Source organism: Electrophorus electricus, chromosome 5 (assembly GCF_041902795.1).
Source record: "Electrophorus electricus isolate QZ-2024a chromosome 5, ASM4190279v1, whole genome shotgun sequence".
Lineage (NCBI taxonomy): Eukaryota > Metazoa > Chordata > Actinopteri > Gymnotiformes > Gymnotidae > Electrophorus > Electrophorus electricus.
The window spans coordinates 1,271,361-1,294,000 of record NC_137501.1 but is presented as its reverse complement, the minus strand read 5'-3'; the positions used below and the strand labels follow the sequence as shown (position 1 = coordinate 1,294,000).

At 43.2% G+C, this 22,640-nt stretch overlaps 1 protein-coding gene across 4 annotated transcripts in view; it reads left to right on the top strand.

Moving 5' to 3' along the window:
* The window catches only part of srrm4 (serine/arginine repetitive matrix 4), a 55,749-nt gene that overhangs the window by 11,904 nt on the left and 21,205 nt on the right, over window positions 1-22,640 (top strand). For 3 of the 4 annotated variants that reach the window (XM_081714907.1, XM_081714905.1, XM_027029164.3), the window contains exon 2: window positions 16,964-17,098. In XM_081714907.1, the coding sequence (XP_081571033.1) occupies window positions 16,964-17,098 (135 nt within the window). Of the gene's footprint in view, window positions 1-14,272; window positions 14,321-14,408; window positions 14,475-16,963; window positions 17,099-22,640 lie in introns of those variants that run through there. The other variant, XM_081714906.1, reaches the window with a different exon arrangement.

The window sequence follows — 22,640 nt, the reverse complement described above, 5'->3', positions numbered from 1 at the left end:
GTAATTCAGTACACTGTGCCAGCTGTGGTAATTCAGTACATTGTGGTAGTTCAGTACACTGTGCCAGCTGTGGTATCTGTGCCAGCTGTGGTAATTCAGTACACTGTGGTAGTTCAGTACACTGTGCCACCTGTGGTAGTTCAGTAGACTGTGGTAGTTCAGTACCCTTTGCGAGCTGTGATTATTCAGCACACTGTGCCAGATGTGGTAATTCAGTACACTGTGGTAATTCAGTACACTGTGCCAGATGCAATAATTCAGTATATGGCATTCAGTAATGGGAACCTAATGCAAATGATCTCCACAGCCTTTTCAACCAGTAAAAGTTTTCAAATGGAAAAACCACAATGCTGAGATGTATATGGTTGACAGCAACATTTGTCTCCTAAAATATTACACAGAAACATAGTGATATCTGAATTCAGATTTAGAAAAATATCCTGACGATGGGTTCTGTCATAAGCCAATAGAGAGTGACTACTGAAGGGAATAAATCAGACTTATCTCATCATTATGACATGATAGTGAAGATATGTGACTGCGACTGATGTGTGGCTTAACTGTTAATATAATGATAATTTTCTTTTCTGAAAGAAAATGGTTAATGGACATTATAAAACTGAATGAGCTATTTTACAACAAAAAAAGGATGCAGAGGAGATTTAGTTGCAAAACCGCTGGGTAAGAATGGTGATGATTTCAGGAGTATGAAGGAGATTGTCACTGACGTCTCTGTAGCTGACGGATTTGGCTGAGTGCCTATTTAGAGAAGTGAAGTTTGACAGGTTGGCTGTCATGGCTGGGTAGCGCGGCATGAGGTGCACCAGCCATGTTTTCCCCCATGGAGAGACTCTCTTTTCCATGGGTCCCTTCCTCTTGTGAGCTCATTAGACACTTTTTCACTTGGTCTGTTTTCCACTGACAAACCTCCTTGGAGAAGGAGAACTAAAAAAGACCTTATTCAACTATTTAATTCTGTCCTAATAAAGAATAAACTCTAGCTGTGAGGAAAGTTTCTTTCTTGGATGTTAACTTTAAATGGCCTACACTTTGTGAAAAGTCTTTTCAGGCATTACTGATAAATGTAGATGTATTTCCCCATAGTTTTCTGTGGTCTCTGTTTAAGGACTTATCAGATTCTCCAGCCACAAAAACATGAAAGGCTCAGAGATAGCCAAGCAATTAAAGAGTCTTAGTGGACTTCTTTTGAGAAACACCACTTTGTCTCAGAGTCCTCTTCTGTGGTTGGACACTTCAGGGAACTCCATCGGTAGTCTAAGGCTTAAGCGAAATCAAAAGCTGTAATTAACGGTGCATCTCTGATCAGCGGTAGAAAGAAACATGCGTGTCACTCTCCACTTGTTAATGGAGTTTTCAGGGTGGCCCAGAGGCTGCCGTTTAATAGCATTAACTGGGCTCAGAATGTGCTATTTATAACCCTACATATCAGTGGTGTGATTACACCAGAATCAGGCCCTTATTTGTGGAAATACTGGCCACTGTCAGACACGTTCAGTTAAAAAGAAAGAACAAGGCTGCATTAACTTTTTTTTTCTTTCAAATTATTTCTTTTTACTTCGAGCAAAATATGAATAGCAATAAAAATGTGACAACAATAGTCTTCTCTTTATTCTGTCATAAAGCATATGGTGATTTTGAATCTGTATATGAGAAATCCCACATAAGTACAGCCTCTCCATATGCCTGGTAGCTTTCTTTGGTCTGAAACAGAAAACGGCATTACCTGAACTATTGTGGGAATGGCTACCTATTTCACATTTGATTTGATTGACAGTTAACAAAGGCTTAGTATATGGTTGCATCTTTTACAAAATAATTAAGTGAAAGGAAAATGTAGGGGAGACAGTCCTCTACCGCACATGTAGATTAATGTAGGGAGTCAGAGTTCTATACTGCACGTCAGAGTTCTATACTGCACATGTACAGTAATGTAGAGTCAGAGTCCTATACTGCGCGTGTACATTAATGTAGAGTCAGAGTCCTATACTGCACGTCAGAGTTCTATACTGCACATGTACAGTAATGTAGAGTCAGAGTCCTATACTGCACATGTAGGTTAATGTAGGGAGTCAGAGTCCTATACTGCACGTCAGAGTTCTATACTGCACATGTACAGTAATGTAGAGTCAGAGTCCTATACTGCACATGTAGATTAATGTAGGGAGTCAGAGTTCTATACTGCACATGTACAGTAATGTAGAGTCAGAGTCCTCTACCGCACATGTAGATTAATGTAGGGAGTCAGAGTTCTATACTGCACATGTACAGTAATGTAGAGTCAGAGTCCTCTACCGCACATGTAGATTAATGTAGGGAGTCAGAGTTCTATACTGCACATGTACAGTAATGTAGAGTCAGAGTCCTCTACCGCACATGTAGATTAATGTAGGGAGTCAGAGTTCTATACTGCACATGTACAGTAATGTAGAGTCAGAGTCCTCTACCGCACATGTAGATTAATGTAGGGAGTCAGAGTTCTATACTGCACATGTACAGTAATGTAGAGTCAGAGTCCTCTACCGCACATGTAGATTAATGTAGGGAGTCAGAGTTCTATACTGCACATGTACAGTAATGTAGAGTCAGAGTCCTATACTGCACATGTAGGTTAATGTAGGGAGTCAGAGTCCTATACTGCGCGTGTACATTAATGTAGAGTCAGAGTCCTATACTGCACGTGTACTGCACTTGAGCATTGGCACACTAAAAGAGTCTTGAAAGAAAACTGTGGTTTCTACATCTGTGTAATGTGGTGGCCCGAGTGCCGAAGGACGTGGAGCAGGACTCACAGACTCTCTCGACACGGACGAACATTTATTTACGTAAAACACAAAGGACGAATGTGGCACTCACGTGTAAACACAAACAATGAACATAAGCACACTAAACACTAACAACTTCTAACATTTAACACAATCTTAAACAAACATAGACACGACTGATACATATGGTTACAAACAACACGCTACATCAACAATGACCAACACACTGCATACAATGACAAGGGTTTATATACATAAAGACGAACAGGTGCAGGTGTGGTTACAAACAAAACAGCCCTCCCACTGCACATGGCAGGCCAAACCATGTGACTCACGAGAGGCGAGCGTCCCGTGACAGAACCCCCTCCCAAGGGGCGTGGCTCCCGATTTGTCTGTCCAATGAACGCGAACAACCAGGCACCGTGTACACGTAAACACAAACACAGCACGGGCATGACCAGTGCCCACCCAGTACCAGGCAGGCCAGGTGCCACCTGCAAGGGGGACCGGCAGCCTCCCTGCCTTGGAGGCAAACAACCTCTGGGACACTCCTAGATCGGCAGGCGACAGAAGGTCTGTTGGGGAGGGTAGCACGTCTGGAACCCGGGGCAGACGTGCCCCCCCGCGTGTCCATTGAGACCACAGACACATCAAGGCACCTGTTCGGACGGCGGGCGCCACGTCACAGCAACTTATATGTTTGTGTGTGGGCGATATTGTTTGTTTGTGTTTGTGCCTTTTATGTTTACAGGCACAACGTCGTTAGGAGCGTACCGGACTACCCTGAGAATCTGGTTGTATCTGGCTTTTACTGTTCTTGAATATTTTAGAAGCCAAAAAATTCGTTTTTGTGTAACTGTCTAATCATTGTATATAATTTTTAATAATCTTATAAAGGAATCCAGAGGATATAATAGTTGTTTTACGCTTACAGTGCAATATAACGTCTATTTAATTTGTCTCTGCTTGTTCAAATGGACTATTAGCTAATTATGTTTGCACCATGGAGACATGCTGGTTCCAGAAATCACTGTGTGAGTTCTTAATTATTTGCAATTAACTCTCATTATTGATCTGAAACTTTTGTGCTTGCATTTACTTGGTGCCATCATAATTAAAATGTTCATCATTGTTTGTAGCAATATTCTGTTTATTTCCAATATCTGGTGTTTAATTAAGTGCGCAGAGTTACATCTGGAGAGAACCAAGCTGATCTCGTCTGAGTTGCACCAGTGGTTATATGTACTGCTGCTGTAAGACCATAAACACGATCATTAATGTTTGAGTTGTTCTACACTATTCAGATTATTTCATGATTAACTGGCACCATTTAGCAATGCAGTATATCTGCACTCACCACTGTAAGTGTACAGCTGTAGACTATACTGCAGTTGTAGAGTGTACAGAGGTTGTAGATTGTACTGTAGCTGGAGACTGTATTGTAGCTGTAGATTGTACTGTAGTTGTAGATTATACTGTAATTGTAGATTGTACTGTAATTGTAGACTGTACTGCAGTTGTAGACTATACTGTAGTTGTAGACTATAATGCAGTTGTAAAAGACTATAATGCAGTTGTAGACTATACTGCAGTTGTAGACTATATTGCAACTGTAGACTATACTGTAGCTGTAGACTGTACTGCAGCTATAGACTATAGCTGTAGACTACTGCAGTTGAAGACTATACTGCAGTTGTAGACTATACTGTAATTATAGATTGTACTGTAGTTGTAGACTGTACTGTAGATGTAGACTATACTGTACTTGTAGACTACTGTACTTTTAGACTGTACTGTAGTTGTAGACTGCAGTTGTATACAATACTCTAGCTGTAGACTATAATGCAGTTATAGAGTATAATGCAGTTGTAGACTGCTGTAATTGTAGACTATACTGCAGTTGTAGACTATACTGTAGCTGTAGACTGTGCTGCAGCTGTAGACTATACTGCAGTTGTAGACAACACCACACATGTTGCGATGCACAGTTAGTGTCAGCCATTCTCCAAGTTTTCAACAGTGGTCAGTTTCAGACCCTCTGTGTAGCATTGATGTGCAGACCATCCCGCAGACCATCCCTGGGTGTGCTTCAGTTACAGTCGCAGGTCCCAGGCTTATGATTGTGATGTGATTCTGAAGCTCAGACTCACTGACAGCACACAGATCCATCATGCAGGCCACCTGGACAAACATAAACTACTACAGAAAATGTCACATATGATGCATCTCCAAAACTGGCAGGCCAGGAAAAACAAGCCAATCGACTACCTAGCGATGCAAACTGGACACCTTGTTAAGTAAACTATAAATGTACCGTCTGCACCGTGTATTTAAAAATCACTATACCTCACTATATTTTTAAAGGATATTTGATGATCTATATGTAGCTATAGGGCATTCTGAAATTACACAAATAACAGTTCTCTCTCTCTCTCTTTACAAAAACAGCACTGCATTCAGAATTGATGTGTAGCTTGACAAAATAGCAAAAGTTTTTTTTTTAATTTAAAAAGCTTTAATCACTATGAATGGTAATACTATAAATATATTTGCTGGGCTTGCAAACCATACCCTGTACACCACTGTCGTTTATAGATACAAATCTAAAATATAATGACTAATTCCATCACACCTGCTGGAACACAGTGGGTATGTGGGGGAAAAAAAAAACCTTTGTTGCTATCTGCCCCTCTGACACTTTAAGGGTAATAGAATAATCCGCTTGTCCTTGGGAGGGCACGCCTTTACCGGGACGCAGCTGATTGGATGAACCTCCCTCGCATAAAGTGGAAACGGTCTTCAAGTGATGGGGGTGTTAAATAACACGGAAGGTTAAATAACAGCGAACGAGGCAATTTATTAGGCGTCTTGGAAAGGGCCCTTCTGTGCCGGCGCGTGAGACGCGAGGTCACTGTCTCTTTAATGAACACGTCCAGGTGGAGGATGGTAATTACGCGGCGTGCGCGAGCGCTAAAACGGGTCAGTGGCTGCCCCGGTTGGGAGCGAGCGCGATCATTAGCGCGTGGTGTCTGCTCACGGCCGCGTGCATATTGTTTTATAGAATTCTTATCTCACTAATCGAGCGCGTGAATGTTTTGAGACGAATAGGCAAGACTGCGCCACAAAAGGCGTGTCCGTGTTCGAGCGTAGCTGTGGGTGGCGTGGTTTAGACATTAAAGCTAAGGTTGGGTGCGCTTTAATGCTGCGATTACTGGCTAATTGGTGGCAGCGGGATCGGGAATAAAACGGGATCCATGGGAATAATTGCGGGATGTGGGATAATGCGGGTGTCACGCCACTGTCGTTCCCGCTGCGTTGCGCGCCCTCGCCGCGCCTCGCAGCCTCCGCGCTTGCTCCGCGCACCGTCGTTGCACGGGGCAGGGTGAGCTACGGACAGCAGCAGAACAGCCCGGCGGGGTGCGGGCCCGCCCGCCCTGACTCACGCGAGGAGAGGGCTCCCCTCGCCATCTGGCGGAGCCTCGGCCAGCATTAACGCGCATGGCGCCACGCGCGGTTTCCGCACCGCATCCGGAGAGCGGAATGACCGAGACGAACGGCGGTATCATAAAGGAGAACGTGGAATATTTTGTTCTGATTTATTTAAGGATTTACCACCCATGAGTGCATTATGTTACCCTGCGGTGTGTAAGACTAGGAATACGCATTGTCATGTAATAGTTTTCGCTTCAGGTATCATATTCGTCCAGCACGTGCATGCCCTAGCGCGATGCACGTGGCTCGTGCAGTCATTAGTGGGGTCACTGCAGTTTGGATCCTGAAGGAGCTTGTAAATGAAACGCCAATTTCTTTCATTTTTCTTGCATTAATGAAAAATGAGAAACATGATAGTAACCTAAATCACATTTTGCAGTCGCTCGGGGGCGGGGGGTACTGGCAGCCCCTTCAGCAGCTGAAGCTCTTATAGCGCCTCATAAATCAAATCCTCTCCTGTTTTTTTGGTTTTTTTTTTTGCCCTTTCATAAAAGGGTGATTGTGTCTTTATCTGGGTTTTCTTGCAAAGCTCGCAAAAGTTCTGCTTTGTATCCCTCTGAATTATTCAGCTCTGTATAGAAAAGGTCACTGTTGGAGGGGCAGGATGAGGGGGGAGGGGAGGAGTCATGTTGTGACAAGGGGAGGGGCTAATCACAAATTCATTGATTTAAATACCAGAGCACTGAATGTCTCACATCCATAGGTGCATGTTAGGGAACTGATGACCGGGTTGGTCTGACTGGTCTGTGATGGCTCTTGAAAAGCAGCTCGCGTTTGTTCCCATCTGCTGACAGGAGATGGAATGAAGCACTGACACAATGATTGTCTTCCGTGAATAACATCCTTAGATCTGCGGAGGCAGCGAGGGACTTTGAACAGACTTCACAACTTTAATTATCCGTGGCGTTTCAAGTGCATAAAAGATTTAAGATGAAAGAAGGGAGAATGACATACGTTTCACAGCAAGTTTTGTGCCAAAAACATGACTTGTTCTCCTGCAGTGAGCGTAGACTCAGACGAGTGCAATTGTGCAGAGCGCCGCTGCATTGTGGCCTTCACGCAACATCCTGGAACAAAAGTCAACGTTGGGAAGAAAAGTCAGAATGTCTCGATGCTGAAGTAATGAAGCCTGCTCTGACATGGCTGGGTGTAATGACATGGATTCCATCCAATACAAATGACATTCTCTACAGGGTGAGGGGAGAGAGAGAGAGAGAGAGAGAGAGAGAGAGAGAGAGAGAGAGAGAGAGAGAGAGAGAGAGAGAGAGGAAGAGAGAGAGAGGAAGAGAGAGAGAGAGAGGGAGAGAGAGAGAGAGAGAGGAGAGAGAGAGAGAGAGAGAGAGAGAGAGAGAGGAAGAGAGAGAGAGAGAGATGCAGTCAAGACAGAAACGATTAATGATTTGTGATCTCCATTCAGTACTGCTGGTTGGTGCCTTCGGACACTGTGCCCCACTGACTCCACCCCTTTCTTCCTGCCTGATTGGCTCCATCCCTTCCTCTCACTCAGTTGGCGCCACCCTTTCCTCCCGTCTGATTGGCTCCACCCACCTCCTTCCTGGTGCTCATGGACCAGGAACAGCACAACATCACCGCACAAATTAACACATTCATAAACAAACGATTAACACATTCATAAATTATTAACATTCATAAATGTGATTAACACGTTCATAAACAAATGATTAACAAATTCATAAACAAATTATTAACACAAATTATTAACACGTTCATAAATTATTAACATTCATAAATTATTAACATTCATAAATGTGATTAACACGTTCATAAACAAATGATTAACACATTCATAAACAAATTATTAACACATAAATTATTAACACGTTCATAAATTATTAACATTCATAAATTATTAACATTCATAAATGTGATTAACACGTTCATAAACAAATGATTAACACATTCATAAACAAATGATTAATATGTTCATAAACAACACATAAATGTGATTAACATGTTCATAAACAACACATTCATAAATGTGAATAACATGTTCATAAACAAATGATTAACACATTCATAAATGTGATTAACATTCATAAATGTGTAATATGTTCATAAACAAATTATTAACATTCATAAATGTGATTAATAAGTTCATAAACAAATTACTAACACATTCATAAACAAATGATGTACACGTTCATAAATTATTAACACATTCATAAATGTGATTAACACATTCATAAATGTTATTATACATTCCTAAAAAATTTTTAACACATTCCTACGCAAATTAACACATTAACACATGATTAACACATTCATAAACAAATTATTAACACCTTCATAAACAAATGTGATTAACACATTCATAAACAAATTATTAACACATTCATAAACAAATGTGATTTGGAGGTTGGAATATTGTATCATTTTTTGCAGTTTGAATGTATCATAATATATAAGCAGAATCCAGTCTTTTCCCACACACACCTTTTAACTCTGCAGGTTAAAATGCTCCATGACCAGAGTCTTTGCTGTGTGCTGTAAGACGGTGATGCATGCCCACACTCACTTCCTGGGTTTCCTGTTTGAGGCCTCACTGAACTGCATTTGCATTTGTTGGCCTTATCTGACTCTGACTGCAGATATGTCAGTTCTCTCTCTCCCTCCATCTCTCTTTCGTGCTCTCTCTTTCTCCCTCTCCCTCTCTCTCTCTCTCTTGCTCTCTCTCTCTCTCTCTCTCTCTCTCTCTCTCTCTCTCTCTCTCTCTCTCATTTGTCATACCAGAAGCGACCTGCTCATTATTGTGTTGTGTTGTGGTATAATAATTGGGGTATTATTATTATTATTATTATTATTATATCATTAGCACATTATTAATATTAATACATTAATTGCCACACTTTCCTTAAAGCAGCCTGCTCCAGATGAATCACTTCCCTTCTTTCACACCCAGTTACATTTCTGTCCCTTTTTAAGAACAAAAAATGTGTCATCAGCATCTGCGTGTGTTTGTGTCTAAGATGGAGCCTCTGGGTCCGGGCCAGACCTTCCGGGCTTTTCAATCAAATTCCCGTGCTTCCGAGTGGCATGCTGAATGAGTCGTTCCGCCCCGAGAAGCTAAATCTGTGGACTGTGGCTGATGGTCTGATAACAAACCTGGCACACTCCTCGGAAACGTCACATTCCAATCAAGCACTGCAGCCTCCCTCTATCTTTAACTCCCTCTGCCTCTCTTCCTCTCTCTTCCTCTCTCTTCCTCTCTCTTCCTCTCTCTTTTTCACTCTTTCCTGCATCCTTACTGCAATTAGCACAAAAAGGCTTCTGATTCTCTGTGCATGTGTCTGTCTCTCTACTTACGTTTAGAGTTGATCTCTCTCTCTCTCTCTCTCTCTCTCTCTTTCTCTCTCAGGGTCATTGCCTAGTCAACTCTGACTTGATTTTGTGATGCTAATGATCTTTTTAAGATATAAAAGTGTTATAAATCGGGATGTTACCGGTTCTCCTTTAATGCTTCTCGCAGGTGTGCATTGGTGGGCGTCTTGCTGATTATGACCTTGTCCGAGGGTGTTTGGCCCTGCTAAAGGCGACTTTATTTACATGTTTAAACAGTATTCAACTGTCCACTGACATCAGGCTACCAAAACACTTTCAGCCCAATCTTAAATTCCAGTAATCCAATAAAAAACAACCTTCACCACTCAATTTGGCTTCTTTTCTTTGGATGCTGTTTAGGAAACTGAATTTCATATTCAAATCCTTTGTTATCGTCTCGGAAACAGTGCCAGAGTTTCATGTCGTGTGTCATGGACCTGACCTGCTCAGTGCTTGGTCCAATCTAAGAGCGATTACGAACCAGCCATGTTATGGCTTGACAAAATTAGATAAATTTGCCTGTAATGCAGGCCGGTCTAACAGGATTTGAGGTGCGTGAGAGAGGATGAGGATGGAGGAGTTGAGAGGACGGATAATGCCAGGCTCCGTTCCCCAGGACTGACGGATATGGCGGGAATCCCTAGAGCCTCGGACACTGAGCTATGTCTGGCACGTAGGCGGCGACACCAGAGGAACATGCGCTAAAGCGTGACAAGCTCATAACACTGACCAGTTCAGACAGGTCTGGACCACCTCAGCTTCCTTTAGATGTACAGCGTCCGTGTTAGTGTGGCAGCGCACCTCACGCCTGAATACCAATACACACACACACTCACACACACACACATGCAAACACACACACACGTATACACACACATGTATACACACACACACACACACTCACACACGCACACACACACACACACACAGATACACACACACATACTCACACAAAACCCCCACACATGCATGGACAAATACACACACACACACGCATGCACGCAAATACACACACACAGACACACGCACATACACTCACGCACACACACACATACGGCTGAAATGAAAGGCAGGTCACTAAGACACACGACACTGCAGGAGTCAGAGACACTTGTACACTCAGAGTGATGTCTGGCGTTCTCCCAGCACGGATCCTCTCCACCCCGTGTGTTGCTCTCATGCACTTTAGTGCTGTTTTGTAACACATGTAATTACAATCTGCTGTGCTGAACTCAAGGGTAGTCGATATGAATTTTAATCTGCAATAGAGAGAGAATATGAGAGAGAGAGAGAGAGAGAGAGAGACAGACAGACAGAGAGAAAGAGAGAGACAGAGTCAGCATCCTCCTGACAAACTTAAAATCTACCATCTTCATCCATCCCCTGGGGCAAGGTTAGGTGACTTCCTCCACATAAAAGCAGACATACAGAGATAATAGTCGCTACAGTCTGACAGCTTAATATGATTTATGTGTTGAAAGAGAGGATGGGGGGGAGAGAGAGAGAGAGAGAGAGAGGTGCACTCATTCTGTCCTTTGTAAAGAGATGCTGAGTAAAGATCAGTGTGTGCAAACTAACGGGCCACTGAAACGACCTCCTCACCTCAGCCGTGCCCTGACGCTTCACACACACACGCACGCACACACACACACACACACACACGCTCACACACACCACTCCATAAAGCTCTGGGCTGTAAATAGCAGACATCAGTAAGCTCTGAGAACACCGGACCCAGTATTCTCACGCCCCATTCTCCTTACCCCATCATCAGGTAATGCCCCCACTGAGTCCTGCACTGCTCCCGCATGGCTGATTGCCCATTGTTAAGCCTGGTGCCCGTTTCCCATCATGCCTGTCAGGAGGAGGGTGTGTCCCCGGCGTGCCCGTGGGTGGCTGCCTGGATAAACATGTTGTGTAATTATTATTTCGTTGGCTAGGTGGGATCGTCAGCGAGGGAGGCGAGAGGCTAATTTGTTTTGTTTAGGTAGAAGAGATTGTGGAGAGCAGAGGGTTATTTAGTGTGATGGATGATGGGTCCATAAGCCAGTGCACTTGGTCATAATTACTCTTTGTGCTTGCAGTGATAAGGAAATTAATCAAGCCATTATGGTGCTCCATTTTTATCACTGGGCCGCAATAACTGAATAAAGGGACCTCACCTGTCTTCAGAGCAGCACGCGTTCGTGGGATGAGACGGAGAGACCATAAACTCTTTATAAAACCACAGGAAGCCCACTTCTGTTCGTGTAGTGTTCCATCTAGTGACCTCATCTGTCAGGTCTGAATTAGCTTTAAATCCCTCATGTCCTGTCTCATGTCCTTAGCCAGGGACAGCAAGTCCTGTGCCAGGCTGTCCCTACGAGATGAAAGAGTGCGTAACACTTTGCTTGCACATCTGATGAAAGAATCTGTCTGAACCATGAACATGCGAAGATGATTTGGAACAGAGAGCCCATCGTCTCTCTGTAGATAATTAGGACCAAGCTAATTAGTAGATAATTAGCACTAAGCTAATTAATGAATCATTAATATTAAACCTGCCTAACCTGATACTATTCTGATAGTTGAAATACACAGTGTAGTGAACACACACTTAGACATAAAGAGTAGTGAACACACACTCAGACACACAGAGTAGTCAACACACACTCAGACACAGAGTAGTCAACACATTCAGAAACAGAGTAATGAACACACACTCAGAGACAGAGTAGCGAACACACACTCAGAGACACAGTAGCGAACACACACTCGGTGACACAGAGTAGTGAGCACACGTTCAGACACAGAGTGGTGAACACACTTAGAGACACAGAATAGTGAACGCACACTCAGAGACAGAGTAGTGAACACACTCAGGGACACAGTAGTGAACACACACTTAGACACAGAGTAGTCAACACACATTCAGAGACACAGAGTAGTGAATACACACTGAGAGACACAGAGTAGTGAACACACACTGAGAGACAGAGTAGTGAACACACACTCAGAGACAGAGTAGTGAACACACACTGAGAGACAGAGTAGTGAACACACACTCAGAGACAGAGTAGTGAACACACACTCAGAGACAGAGTAGTGAACACACACTCAGAGACACAGCACAGTCAGCACAAAAACAGCACTCAAACAATCAAACAGAAAGCAACTAATGAGCAGGATGTCAACCACTTCACTCAGACAGTCTTTGACACAGACAGCAATAATCTGGCCCACACTTCAACTTTACTGCAGAGTCCTCAGAGCTGCTATATTATAAACAAACAGTGCGAGCAGACTTGCATATCTAAACCTACAACCTAAACTAATTATGTGTTTTGTCTTGATACCTGATCCAGTCATGACGAAATGAAAGCAGGAAATTTTACAGTTCTAATTCTATGTAAAAATCTTCCCTAACCTTAAAATTAGATAAACAAAATCACCATCTGACTTTTAATAGCCTGTGCCCAGGAGAACTTAACGAGCATCCGTTGTTAATTAACACACGGACTCATCTCCCATCCTCTTCATTATCTCTCTAACACTCATTTTTTACAATAACGATTATCGATTGTTCAGCTGTGAATATGACAGGGCTAATACTGGTGGATGGTCTGTGCTGAACCGCAGGAGGGAAAAAATGTGTGAGAGTGTGTGTCCGTGTGCAAGCATGCGCAAGCCATGTCTCATTTCTTCCTAGAGATTTGCCCTGGAACAGGATTTATTTGGCCACTGTATAGCTGTATAGCTGGACACTTCTGCTGCACCTCAGTCCTGAGCTCGTGTGTGTGTGTGTGTGTGTGTGTGTGTGTGTGTGTGTGTGTGTGTGTGGTGCTGTACAGATGTGGATGTGGATTTTGCCCTTCTGCAATTTGTTTTATACCTTCTGTCTCTATATTCCTCTCTCTCTTTCACTTCTCTCCCTCTCTCTCTCCATCTCTCCCTCTCCCCTCTATCTCTCCCCTCCCCCTCTCCTTCTCTTTCTCTTTTACTTCCTTGCTCTCTCTCTCTCTCTCTCTCTCTCTCTCTCTCTCTCTCTCTCTCTCTCTCACACTCTCCATTCCACTACAGGGTCTTTGCACAACTTCACAAAGCATCAGGGGGGCCTGAGCCATGCACAACAACAACAGCGTGCATGCTCACACACACACACACACACACACACACACACACACACACACACACTACCACTGAGAGACCAAATTACAGTAAAAGACAGAACACTGCTTTAGTTTTTTTTTTTTTTTGCATCACTAGACTTTTATGCTTGTGTTGGACATGCATTATAAATATTAACATATAAAATCATTATTTTATTCTTGTCCAAGAATGAAATTCTCTGGTGGTAAGAGAGAGTTAAAACCAGATCTGGTGACTAAACCACGGACAAAACCAAAAATGATGAAGAGAAACTTTGATGGTTTCCTCTTGCTCAGCATTTGTTTCAGAACCACATAACCGAAGCCTTGATTAGTCATATGGCTGCAGGCTCTGCTTCTCTGCTCCACAAACCCCCTCCTCCGTGAGATGCTGTGAAGTAACGCCACCCCTCCACCCTCTCTGTCTTCCCTGCTTATTGTTTTCTTGTGTCTGTATTCCCCCGTCAGCTGTGAATAGTCGCTTCACAAACTCTGGGCTCTTCAGACTTTCACCGCCATGGGCGCCACATGTCTCTGTGTGCAGATGTGTGTCTGACAGATATAAATAAGTTGGAACTGGTAAGATATGAGCAGCCTGCATAGCCTAAACAATAACGGCTCCATCAGCACTCCAGTTTAATGTATCACACTCATCACTGATCAACAGACCACGAGGGAGAAAGAACCAGAGGGATGCACAACCCAACATCTGGACAAAGACTCTTATGGATGAGTGAGTGAACGAATGAATGAAGTTATATTTATATAGCACCTTTTAAAGAACCCAAGGTCACTTTACAATTCATACACAAACACACAGACACACACACAGACACATACACGCACAGTTTTTACATCCAGTCACACTCCGGTGAGAAGCAGCAGCCAATCACACACAGAGTACTCTCATCCAGAAATCTCAGCACACTAGGAGACACACTCACACACAAACTCACCAGGACACCTCTACAGTCACCAGCCACTGTATTAGGAGTTTATTAGTTCACTGCCCTGCCCTGGTCCACTGAGTGTCCTGTGTCCCGAGTGTCCTGAGCCCTGCCTGTGTCCTGCAGCAGGGCTGTTATGCATTTCCTTTCATTTGGAAAGCTGAGCTGAAGGAGGGCGGGGAATTTGTTATTAGCATGATTTTGCTCTGCCCCCTTCGCTAGCTCAGGGGAGTGCAAGGAAATCTCCCTTCATCCAGCAGGATGACAGTGAGGCAATCAGACTCTAATCTGAGAGACTGATTAACGTCTCATTACAATCAGGTGCACAAGTGCACACACAAACGCACACACAAACACACACAAATGCACACATAAGCACACACACAAACACACACACAGGCACATTTACATAAACTCACACTGAGAGAGTAAGGCATACAATCACCTATGTGTGCACTCAACTCCGGCAAACATGCTTTCAGAAAATCATCTATAATTATGTCTAAATATCACATGCACCAGCTCATGCGGTAGGAGGCTGAAGGTTACAGTGTCTAATACGATCACTACCGTATTCTGTCTTTATCATGGCGCTCGGTGTCGTAAAGCGGCATAGTAGACGATCCAGCCTGCATCAGGGATAACAGAGGTCGCAGGTCCACCTTGTGCTAACGGTTCAGACAGCTGAGTGAGTGACTTAGGGGAAACACATGTATGAAGACGGACTTGCTAGCTACAGCTCTTCATCACACACACTTCATCTTCGGAATAATCAGAATTCTCTGGGTGTTTTCCTGTCTTCTTCTTTATTACACAGATTCTGTTCATAATTAGACAAGCTGCATAAAGGAATTACCTGAACACTGCATGATTAATCACACTCGAAAACCAAGATTTTACTACGCAAAATAAAACATGCTGTATATTAACTCAAATTTGCTGAATCCAAGTCAGGGTTTAGATCTCGCCTAGCACATCTAGAGCTGTTGTAATGTTGACTCATCCAGACATTGCTTGGGCATGCCAGTGAGCTGATGTTTGCCTGAATGGTCTCGGGGTACACACCTACGACCTGTCTGATGGTCTTGAGGTACACACACCTACGACCTGTCTGATGGTCTTGAGGTACACACACCTACGACTTGTCTGATGTGTGTGTTTGTTTTATACCATCACACCAATTTGTACTACGTTTCTGGTAAATATACGTGATCTGTGCGAGAACCTGGCCTGCTTACAAGTGCTATTTCAGATGTCAAATAGGAGATAAAGAATAAAAGTTGTTTGCAGGGCTGTGAGGTTGAGTGACATGCAAAACACGCCACCGTTTCCTCTTCCTGTGGCTTGTTGAGAACTAGAGCTTCAAATTGGACTGTTAGTTCTGTGTCACCACAGTCGCTGAATTTTCTAAGAAGAATGAATCAGAAATTGTAAATGTTGAATGCAAGTGTAAGCCACACGGCGCAGAAGATCCGTGGCTGGGTCTGGCAGTGTCATCTAGATTTTATCCTCCAAATTGTGATGTGAGTGATGGAGATGGAGGCAGATGGAGGCAGATTCCATCAAGACTTTTCCATCATGGAAACAAGAATTGAAGGTACTGCGAGGTGGAGAGATGAAAGCTTTACTTTCTGCCTGGGGTCAGAGCACGTCCCCCCGCCAAGCGAGAGCTCCAAACGCATTTATTTCCACTTGATTCTGGAGCTTACTGTGTTTCCCAGAGATACGCCTGACAAGCTTGAGGAATAATTTCAGAAGTGTCAGATCAGACAGGGGGTGTAAATAAAGGCTTTTCCTGCGGAAGCCTCATTTGAATGCAGAGAGGATGACCTCTGATTTCATACAGGTCTGAGAGCGAAAAAACATGGAAATGTGTTCGTGTTCTGCTGTCTGCTGTGGTACATAGCATTGCATCCTGCTGCACTACCAAAAATGCTCTGAACATTTGTATGAATTTGTTTTTATCTAGTCGACATGTGGACTTTAATCTTATATTAATGCTAATACAGGCTTTTCACTTTAAAATACTTTAACATCAGTTTATTAATTTATTTTACTTTGACAGTCATTTGTTTTGGGTGATGTGCTGTTAAACGGGTTGTTTTTAGTGCAATGGGATCGGTAACCTGTTCTTTAATATGCACAAATATCTTCTGAACTGGTTTTAAAAGAGGTCATGGAAACAGAGGGGACATTTATATTTATGCTGCAGTTTTATGATTCTTTAGACTCGTGCTCCAGAATGTTCTGAAAGAGCTCGGTTGTGTTCTGACAGGTTGGAGACGGTTTCCCTGACACCCAAACCCAGCGAGCCCGAGAAACCAGCAGTGGAGACAACGGAGACAACTGAGAGGAAGAGGCACGTCAAACACAGAAGACACAAACATCGCAGACGCCACCACGCCCGCAGGTTCCTTCCAAAGTTCCTTCATCTTCATCTCTGCTGACATTTCCAAAAAAATTGCACACATTTGTCTCACACCATTTTATTTTGCCACTATACATATTAATGACACCAACTACCCCATGTTCAGTACTTCTAATGATTTCAACTCATGGTGGTATTCCACACTTTTCACACAGCCGTGAAATCTTGAATGCAGTGCTGCGTTCACATACGTGCATCTTTTATACGTGCGACCCATTTTAAAACTTTTAACTCGTGATAAAAGCAGTAGCTTCACCAAGGAACAAACCTCTGGAAGCACCTGAAGGCGCACAATGGGAAGGCAAATTGTGTGCGCCCGACGCTAAAATGAAATGAACCCAAACACTCTTATCTAGCTGCAGCAGGTGTCGCCGGGAACGTTAAGACGAATCTTTCATTAATGCACCTGGCTGATCATTTCTCACACACTGAAATGAAAAATGTGCTTTGGCAATAATAAATGAATTACTTATTTTTTGTTATCTTCAAATCTGCACAGTCACACAATAGGAAAACAGGCGTTAATGTTAACTGAAGATTTCTCCATTAGGATTCGTTACATGCAAGGTGAATTTATAATAAGCACTTGTGTTCAGCATCACCTGTGAGTGAGAAAATATTTGATTCAGATCCGTTTCCATGTCCCCTTCAGGTTTTGTGCAGGCAGCATTTCAGAAGCACCCAGCAGGAAGGTTCAAACCACAGTAGTGCCAAATGACGTTCTCGGAATGCAGGCTGGTGTATAGAACCTAACATGGTGTTCTGGGTTGGGTTGTGTACTTCACTACTTCTCTTACCGCAGTTGCACACACAAAGTGTGTGTGCATGTGTCTGTGTGTAAATCTGAAAAAGATTTCAGGTGTAGTAAGAGATGTAGAGTATGAAGCATGTATGTATATTGGGCACTCTTTTCTTTGTTAGATGGTGAAAAATCACTTAAGGAATTATTGTTGTCTTCACAGTAGACCATTTATAGATCAGTGCCTCAAAGACAAGTTACAAAGGCGTCAGCTATAACGCCCATAGGAAACCCGCAGTTATGAACGTCACGAGCGCTGGGCAGGAGGCAAGCGCGAGTCGGGTTCGTCGAAACGGTTAGAAACGACGAGGCTGAAACGAGCTACAGGTGACGCGGAAGTGGAAGGGGAGACACGGAGCACCTGTGTGGGGGCGTGGCATCGAAACGACACACAAGCACGTAAAACAGCTGCCACAAAGGCGCGCGTGGAGTGGAGGAGCACGCGGTGGCGGGCCGGTAGGAGGGAAATGTTTCCACGTTTCTGGAGGACGTTTACACTGCCGCTGCAAATGCGTTTAAGTCAAGTCAGGAATAGCGAAGTACCGTACTGCAAATACGAGTGAGATTGTGTAGCTTTACAATTATTTCAGGTATTTTAACTCGAATTTTCAGAACGAACCATCCTTAAGAAAAGTTATCTTCGTGCAGGGGCGTCACTAGAAATATATAAATGGGGGAGCTAAACCAACCCAGGAGAACTGAAAAAAATGAAAAAGAACCCTCCACTATCGCCTGCCCTAAATGTTGCATTGTTTAATGCTAAAGTCGTTTTTAGTTTTGTTTTTAAGTAACGTTACATTAGCGTTTCTTCATCAGTCATCAGGGTTCCTCTGTCAGTTTCATTTTGGACAATTGTAGTAGAGATTCAGATCATGTATTTACTTTTATGGTGAAGTTACACAGTCTTCAGGAACTTTCTCAGACAGACACTCGGTCTCACACATAGTGTCACAAACTAGGGTGAGATGTTGACGAAGCTCTGCGGAGCGATAGTCTGGAGTTCTGTGAATGAGGGTCGAAGCCCTCCAGAACAGCAAAAATGAAAAGAACAAGCCATCCATTAACAACTGCCCTGTTTAACAACTGCCCTGAAGGTCGAACTGTTTAATGCAGTTCTGCTTTTTAAATAACGTTACATTAACATTTGTTCACCAGTCATCAACGTTCCTCGTCTACTTTAATGGTAATTTCACTAGCCTGTCAATGTTTCGGACAATTGTAGCAGACCTCCAAATTATGTATTTTCTTTACTTTTATGTTGAAGCTACATGGTCTTCAGCAACTTTCTCTGACACGGAGATCCTCTGTCTCGAGACACAAACTGGTTGAGATTTTAGCAAAGCAGTGCAGAGCAGTCGGTGAGGGTGTCGTAGACCCCCAAACGTCAAATCTTTCACACGCAAATTGTGTTTCAGGTTTCAGGGCTATTGTAGGGCAGCAGCACCTCTCCCAGGTCCTAGTGCCCCTTCATCTCAGTATATTGTGAATTTGTAGACACGATGGCTGTAACCGCTGTAAAGCATGTGTAACGACGCCCATGTGTCCTTGCCAGGATGTGCGATAGATACTCCGTGTGTATTCCAGAACTGGATGGAATCTGGAAAAGAAAGAAAGAAACAGTTGGAACAGCACCAAAATTGATACGACATGATTACCAGTGGACTGAACACAGGACTGTGAGTGTGGAGTGACGCCAGAGCTGTTCTACCTATAAAAATAGTGACAGAAAGCTGTGTATTCACTCCCTCTTTGTAAAGGTCACTTCTCCAAACGACAACTCTGCCCTTATCAGCCAGATTAATAACAAGGTCACTTCCTTTGATTACATTTTTAAGCAGAGTGCCCCTCTTTTGGTAGATTAAGCCTTTTAACTTGCTGATTTTTCTTTCCCCAGTATTAATAGATAATTATAGTAGGCCTTCTAGAACTCTTTCTTTAGATGTTTTTTAAAATCCTTATTCAAATGTGCATGTGGCCTTATTTGCATAAATAAATCTTGAAGGTCATTAATGGATTTAATTGTATTAGTAGTCTTGCAGTTACAAATTCTAGACCTTCTGAGAGTACACATTGTTCCAGTGAACAGCTGGAGCCATCAGTTGGCTAGTACTGTTTTGTTTTCAACAGTTTTCTTGAGAAAAAATGACTTCTTGTTTTTAGTATGAGCCTTGAATTGAAAAATATCAAAATTCAGCACTTAAAAAGTAGTTTTAGGTGTCAGAATTTTGTGTGCATTTAATCTTGGATTTAATATGATCTGTTTCTTCATTAAGTTGCTTACTATATGTGTATTTATATATTCTATATATATTATACATATATATATATATATGAAGTATTTCTTTCAAATCCTTGCAACTCTGGAATCATTGAATTGTAACATGCTAATGGCATCACCCACACAGAAGCTGTCACTGAGAGTGGGTTAAATCTCATCGTTTGATTGGCTTTGACTGGGAAAGGCATGCATCTTCTCACCTTGACCGTTCTCCTGAGGTGTCTGATACCTGCATGCACCTGAGGTCACAGTGAGGAGAGGGAGGCAGATCTGGACCGATAACAGCTGCAGACTGTAAGCGAGTTACCACCCAACTGGCCCACACAGCGGACCGTTCTTGATGTATGATGAGGGCAGACTGTGTGTGATGTGGGCGGATGTTATTCGTGTGTAAAAAGAAAAGAGTTATTAATAATAATAATTTGATGTTGACAGACTGTAAATTATAATAATCATAATAATAATGTTTTATTTATAAGTGCCTATCATGATGTCCAAGGTCACTGAACAGAAATAAAGCAATACAACATAATAACAGTAACAGAAAAACAACATAAACAGGATACAGTTCCAAAGAGAATGACTTAAAATAACACAGTAAAAATATGCAGGCCGAGTTAAAATGTAAAAGCAATTAGGTAAATAAAATGCAAGCTGAAATAGGGGAGTTTTCAGGAGCTTTTGAAAAGTTGAGAGCAACTTGTGATGTGGGGGGACCTTATATGATGTGGGTGGCGGCTTCAGGACCATGACGATGGCATCTCCATCAACTAAATTAATGCAGAATATAAATAAATGTCTTTAGCCCATAAGTTTAGGTATTTTATTTTACTTTATTATACACCAACACTGTTACACGATTACAGACCACCATTAATTCTAATGTCATATTTACATTTACAGCATTTCTCCAGTGCTACATACATAAGTATATATGTTGTATAAATATGTATAAGTATATTGTAATCTCTAGCACATACATATGTGACAATAGACTCGCAGGAGTGAAGAAGTAAAAACATTTTTAAGTGCTTATTTGAGTGTTCAGTGACTTGTCAGTCTTTCTCTGAAGCTGGACAGCCAGGGGACGTTCGTCCCACACCTGGGTGCAGGAAAGAGTAGAGTCGTGTGTGTGTGTGTGTGTGTGTGTTGAGGGTGCTGGTTTGAGTGGAGCAGCACTAGAGGTTGGAAGGCAGTGTGGTCAGAACTGAGGTTGATTAGGGGTGTGGGAGCTGGTCCAGTTAAGGTTTGGTAGAGGAGTGTGTGTGTGAGTGTGTGTGTGAGTGTGAGTGTGTGTGTGTGTGAGTGAGTGTGTGAGTGAGTGTGTGAGTGAGTGAGTGTGTGTGTGTGTGAGTGAGTGAGTGTGTGAGTGAGTGTGTGAGTGAGTGTGTGAGTGAGTGTGTGAGTGAGTGTGTGAGTGAGTGTGAGTGTGAGTGTGTGTGTGTGTGTGTGTGTGTGTGTGTGTGTGTGTGTGTGTGTGAGTGTGTGTGTGTGTGTGTGTGAGTGAGTGTGTGTGTGTATGCCCTCACGCATACAGTGTAATGAGTGACAAAGCTTTATAATTAAGCCGAAAAGTCTCCTGCTTTGTCATGTTATCAGCCTCTAATGCGTTCCAGTTCCGCTAATGCAGAGCAGGCAGTTCGATCTGCATCCCTATATCACCACAAACGATCCTCATCCAATCAGCAGCCTGCCCTCCCTCCAGCCCCGCCAGATACTTCCTCTTCCTCATCCTCACCCTCGCTGCCTCGCTGTCTGGTCTGAGCCCTGCTATCACAGCTGCTGCAGAATCAATCACGACCACGCACCCAACTCAGCCTTGGCACGCTGTCATTAGTGGACTGTCACGGGCAGTGCCCCTCCTCCTCTAGGGAGCGTTATCAGGCTGCGCTGCTACTGTGGAGAGATGGAGATTCCGCTTCCTTAGCGTGCTCAGCCTGTGGCCTTCCTCCGACCCATGCATTTGTTACATCGCAGATGCGTCAATGTTTTTCACGTGCCTGTTTGTACTTGTGAGTTTAAAGCTGCTTTTGCTTTGTTTTGTACTCGTTGCTGTCTGACAATGCAACATTCAGAAAGCAGATATCCTATCAGAAAGCGAGTGTTTGATACACTGTGAAATTGTCACTGATGAGGGATTTATTCCCAGTACAGAATTAAGCATGGAGGAGTGTCTGGAATCCACTACTCCGCAGTGACGATTAGCACCGTGGGCTCTTTCGCAGCCGGTGAACACGTGTCATCTGCGGATGTTCTCAGGGCTCTCAGCCCGCTCCCAGTCCTCCACTGTGCTGCTCCTTAAAGCCAAAGCTCTGAGAAGCCTTGCCTTTGATATGAGGCAGAGAATTGACCAGAAAATAGATTTGCCTTTAAAAAAATAAACGCAGAGAGCTGAGGTTGGCTTTGCGGTGCGGATGTGTGCGTGGCAGGATGGACGAAGCCCTTGT